Below are 5,730 nucleotides of genomic sequence, written 5' to 3' on the forward strand. Positions count from 1 at the left end.
GATAACCTCTCCAGTGGACGAGGTGTTGACGATTACCCTTTTTACCTTTTGAGCGCACTATATATGCTATTTTGAATGCCTCGGGCTTCGTGACCTTCTGAAGTTCTGCTTCATAAAACGTGCCCTGAATCGGATCCTTATCGAGATCTTCCAGCCTGTACACTGGCATCGAATGAGGAATGACCTGAATGATTTTAAATATCTCCTCACTCCAGTTCCATGTATACCCTTTCTCGAACGTTTGTTTTTCTCGGCTGATTCGGACTTGATCACCCACTTTAAACTTGGTTTTCTTATTAGTAAGGTTATGTCCATTGTACAGATTATTATACACTTCGAGTACACGCTCTGGTGTGACGTACGTGGTCGGTTTTGTCAACAAAAGCGATCAACTGCAACATAAATAATTTGTCTGCTGATTATTATCACTTTTCGTAACATAGGTATGGAATCAAATTAACGCTTACTTTTAAGTTTGTGCTGCACCCGGTGAGAAATATCAGGAGATCCTCCCGTCCGATTGAATTCTTGTGTAGTTTAACAAATGATGTACACTAAAATCTTTACCTTTTAAAGCAGCAGGCCTCCTGTTTAACCTCTGCAACTTGATGTGAATGTTTTCGTAACGAGTATATTCCTTGCGGCGTTTCCTGTTGTAGGATACCTCTCGAGTGAGTCAAATATCCCGGACGTTGCAATGAGGAGCAGAAATATGACTGTCGAGGACGCTAGGAGCTGTATAAGTAGTTGTCAGCATCAAGAGCCATTCTTTGACCAGTGCACTTGTATGTTTGAAATACCCACTCTTAAAGTACGTGACTTTCGTGTCAGTTGGGCTGTCATGATTTTATCGTATTATTTTCCTTACAGCCCCCTCGACTAGCAGCTGGGATGGTATTTTTGAGGCATCAGATTTATTACGGGACAACACAACTGTATCCAAACGCCCTACGATCGTAAAGAGGGCCTTGTTTTGTAACCAAGAAAAAGGTATGGAGCCATTAATATTCCTAACTTCCTTGTTGAAGCATTGTTTCCAAGAACAACACAGTAATTTTTTATTCAAAATATAATTCCAGGTGACAACAGTGGCATGCTGTTCGCAAGTTCTTCTGCAAATACTTCATTAGAGACTCTATTGAGATTTTTTTACCCAAGTCATTTGAAAGTACTTCAGGCGAAGGTAGCGCTGAACTCAGGCAAATACCATTTGAGTTCTCGAGGAAAGGAGAGATTGGCCCGCCACATACGCCAACCGTGTCATGCCAGTTGCAAAAGATGTGAGAAGCCAAAACTCACAGACGATGAAAGGCGTTCAATTTTCAACAAGTTTTGGTCTTTGAATGGTCATGAGCAGCAGTGGAAGTTTATTTCTGATTCAGTCATGCTTTCACTACCAAAAAGAAAGTCTGCTTCAATTGGGGCTAAAGGGGCAAAAACTAATACTCGATCTTACTACTTCAATACCAGTAGTAAACCCAAAAGATTGTACAAAACAATGTTTAAAAATACTCTTTGTATCTGTGATTCTTGGATTGATAATGCTCTGTCTCATTTTAGTAATGGAACACACATCCCAGACATGCGAGGGAAAGCTTATAAAAAAATCAAAATTAAAGAAGAGCAGTCCTAAAAACTTTGTGTAGCATGAATATTATTTTTCTTGATTGGTGTATGTTATTTTATTAATCAAAGACCAAGGGCTCAATTGCGCTGTAGGGATTGTTGAATAAATAACACAAAAAAGAGCTTGATGTAATGAACTTTGAGTACCTAATGGAAAGTTTTTATCTTTGGCAGCTGTTATTGTCAACAATTTTCTTTCCTGCATCTGATGGTGAAGAACTTTCACTTGGCTGTAACCAGGTCTTCCAAAGGCATTATGCTAGATATGAATGGAATTATGCAAAGCATAAGATCTTAATGTTTTTAGCATATGTAGTAATTTTCGTAGTCTAATGTTGATGACGGTCTCAGTTTGGTATATTGATTTGCAATATGTTCTCTCCAGTTCAGTTACATAGGAAAGAAATGACCTTGCAATTTTGTAGTGCTTTCTTTCAGTCTTTTCTACATCTCTCTTAACAGCTGTTAAATATCCCCCTTTTTTTTATCTTTGTTTCTTGTATTTGATTCCAGCTTGTATTTTCAAGATAAATAAAATTTACTATGAACTATAAGACGTGACAATTAATCCACACCCATATTTCTACTGATGTATGAACAAATACATAACAGGAATGGATAGTACTGATTCAGTTTCAATGTTTTGAGAGCATTATAGTGGCATAATTAGAGGCCATTAACGAACAGGTGCATCAAGGAGTTCTGTGTGACTAGCCTTCTATACTTAGATTACCTATCATAGATAGTAATCTGTCACTAGAAAAGCAACTTTTTAATCAAAGTCCTTCACAATACGACTCACGTTCATATGAAAGTTTGAACTTCGATGCAAGAAGTAAATTATAAGCTTTTGGGTCCTGAAGGGTGTCAGTGTAAGATCTTAAATATATTGATGTAGTAAGGGACACAAAGAAAAAGGTATAAATTACAATTTGTTTTATTTAAACAAAATTAAAGCAATAAAATGTACAAGAGTCTTACTCTGTACATTTTTCAAAACAAAAAAGGAAAGGTAAAAAAACTCAAACCTTGAGTAATGTTTTTAACAAATAACATTTACAAAAGTGAATACTTGGCTAGTAGGGTGTCAACTGCAAGCAATAATCAAAGAAGAATTAAATGCAGCACTATCGTGCATGTTTGCAAAATGATAAAACAAGATAAGTTTAACATTCTTAAGAGAAATGATACCAACCATGGAAAATGGTACTGATGATTTAACATAGACAAACTGCAAACATGAATGAGTGCCTAATTAAAAGAATTCTTGATAAGGAAAAGTTGAAAATAAACTGTTTACTAAAACAATGAAGATAAATTGAAAAACCTATCTTAGTCAGGGTAAGCAATACTCATTGGAGAATTAAATGCAGAACTATCGTGCATGTTTGCAAACTAGGAAAACTAGAAAAGTTAAAAATTCTTTAGAGAAATTAGGATACCAATCATGGAAAATGGTACTGATGATAGACATAGACAAACTGCAATACTGCTGTGCCTAATTAGAAGCGTTCATGATGAGGCAAAATTGAAAATATACTGTCATTGTTTTAGTATAATACTAAAACAATGAAGATAAATTGAAATACCTATCATGGTCACGAGGTACGATTTAACACAGGTGATTATGGACATAAACTGACATAGGAGGAAAGGCAATACACTTGACTCATAATTGAGAACCGACATATATGCCGCATATGCAAGACATTTCCTCCCTTTCATCACAGAATAGAGCCCGGATTATACACGGAAACACCCTACCCCGTGAATCAAGAGGAGGAAATCAAGTCCGCCACACCAACAATTGCAATTATGATAATCGTAAAACAGAAAAGGTATAAAAGAGAACAGCCAAAGGGATAATATGAGTAGTAATACTGGGGCTGGGTAACGCTTGCCTACCTCCCAGGCGTCAGGCGGCGCGCAGGACGGGTAGCGGGCCTCCAGCTTTGTGGTAGGGTGGGGGGATCCCTCTCAAGGAGTGGGGGTACGGTTAGGGTGGGGGTTTGACGTCATGCAAAATGCAGCACCGTGGCCTGGGCTCGAACCTGTGACTGCAGATTTCTACAATTCTACGTCTGTCTCTTGTGCGACCGCGGCTACCGCGCGCTACACACGTGACTTGCGCTCGGACTCTGTGTCATTCTGCAGAACACAATACTGTGCTCGGTCGGCTGCCTATCCTGAGGGCGCTTGGCTCACGCGTGTTGGGTGGCCTACCTCTCGGGGCATGGAGGGGTGAACTGGTGAGAAAAATAAGGAGGTAGCAAGGTATTTCTATAGTCGTACAAATAATGAGTACATACAAAGATCAAGTCGCAGTAAATTTTTCAGAGTATCGTGACTCCTTGATACCCGAACCTCGGTTGGTTTGGACACACAACACATGCTTCGAGGTTTTTGTTTGGAGGCATTTCATGTCATACTGAGCGTTTGTGAGACGTTGCGTAGCGTTCTGTTACGTTTCTTTCAGGTAAAATGAGCCTCGCTCGTGTGGCCGAAATTGACGTCGTGTGCTGCAGAATCAAAGTCAGCACAGCTTTCGCCGCACCGCAGAGGCAGTGCAGGCAGATCGTCTCTCGCGAGAGCGCACCGCGCCGCGACACGGCGTAGCGCGCAGCGTCAGCTTACCGCATCACCTTGCATTCAGCTGTCGGGGCACTTGTTAGGGTTATGTGGTAGATTCAAAAAGGTCAGCTTCGAATAAAAAATAATTTAATGATAGGATACAGAAATAAGCGAAACATCAAAATCATCACGTACAGTTCAAATACAACATTGTCAAAAACTAACAACACGATAAACGCTAAGGGGATACAAGTCGTTCAAAAATTCTATCCTTAATTAACGAAAAATGATACGCTTTGAGTTCTTCTCTTAAACAGCTAATATCAAGACAATCGTTCAGATTCGTGTCTAGTGTATACATGGTCATAATAGAGGTAGAGGTTTTGTCCATCCCGTTTTGTATAAGGGAGTTGAGGTCTGCGGAGTTGGTTTTGTTAGGGTCACCTGTCTTTCTTTCTAGGTAAGCAGTGACTTCTTGAATAAACTGCTCTAGGTAATGGCCGATGTACGATGCGCTTTGTGTCAGCTTGACTGTTGTCATTCTGATCAGATCTCTGAGATGCCCAAATTTGTTCCATGTTGACGAGGCACAGAAAAATAAATTATACTCCATCCCACGTCGTTTGATTTTCACAGACTTCCCTCCGTGTTTGGCAGTATACTGTGAAATCTCCAATCCACCGACATGGAATGGCGGCGTAATGTCTTCGTTTCCCAACGACATGGACTGAATACGGTTGAAAATGTCGTCCTTCATGAGCAGGTACAGCTCATCTAGGGAAACACGCAACGTGTTCGAAAAGTTGGGCCGGTGATCGGCAAAGAAAGCACACGTTTGTTTGGTGTTGAGGTCCACCCCCAGAATAAGTGATTTGGAGTTATTAATCAGTGAAGCGTTTGTGAGTGGGATAACGCGCCTGTTAGTGAGATGAACAGGTACACTCATACCGGTAGGAGGTTCCACAAAATTTTCAATGTGTGGGTCATTTTTAGGAGACAGCCCACCTATGCCTGCATCAGCCATTATGTGAGAGAGCTTGTCTGTCGCAGCAGTCTGTTCATTGAGAAACCGATCCCGTGTTTCACTGTGTAGCTCGTCAAGTGAAGGTGCCTTTGGCGTGTGGTGCAATCTTTTAGGGGCACGTTTCTTGGTTTCTTTCCCGCTCATTTTTAAAGTGTGGATGTGTAAAGCTCCAGAGTGAAAATGTGAGGCCTGAGCGGCTGTCCGGCGGTTTTAAACCGTCCCTGGGAGTCGGAAGCAGGTTGCGACAGGCTTGTCAAATGACGTGGTGGGGGTACCCCCACCGGCACCCGAACAGCCGCCGGGCGCGGCACTTCGTGATTTTCGGAGGGGGTAGCCGCCCTGCCCCTCACCCACACCGGACCGCCGGATGCGACACTTCGTGATTTTTGGAGAGGGTAGCCGCCCTGCCCCTCATCCTAATCGGACTGTCGGGTGCGATACCTCCCTACCGCTCACCCTAATCGGCCGAGGACCCGCCGCGCCCGTCCCGCGTCCCCGCGCCGCCCGCG

General features: G+C 41.9%; 1 protein-coding gene across 5 annotated transcripts in view; it reads left to right on the top strand.

Annotated features, from left to right (window-relative positions):
- LOC127751367 (uncharacterized) overlaps positions 1-2,180 on the top strand; it is a 34,653-nt gene extending 32,473 nt beyond the window's left edge. For all 5 annotated transcript variants that reach the window (XM_052274834.1, XM_052274837.1, XM_052274838.1 and 2 more), the window contains 3 exons: positions 660-785; positions 871-990; positions 1,080-2,180. In XM_052274834.1, coding sequence (XP_052130794.1) covers positions 660-785; positions 871-990; positions 1,080-1,633 — 800 coding nt within the window. In that variant the 3' untranslated portion in view covers positions 1,634-2,180. The remainder of the gene's footprint in view (positions 1-659; positions 786-870; positions 991-1,079) is intronic.
- The last annotated feature ends 3,550 nt before the right edge of the window (positions 2,181-5,730 follow it).

Source organism: Frankliniella occidentalis, unplaced genomic scaffold, assembly GCF_000697945.3.
Source record: "Frankliniella occidentalis isolate FOCC.00 unplaced genomic scaffold, Focc_3.1 Scaffold451, whole genome shotgun sequence".
Lineage (NCBI taxonomy): Eukaryota > Metazoa > Arthropoda > Insecta > Thysanoptera > Thripidae > Frankliniella > Frankliniella occidentalis.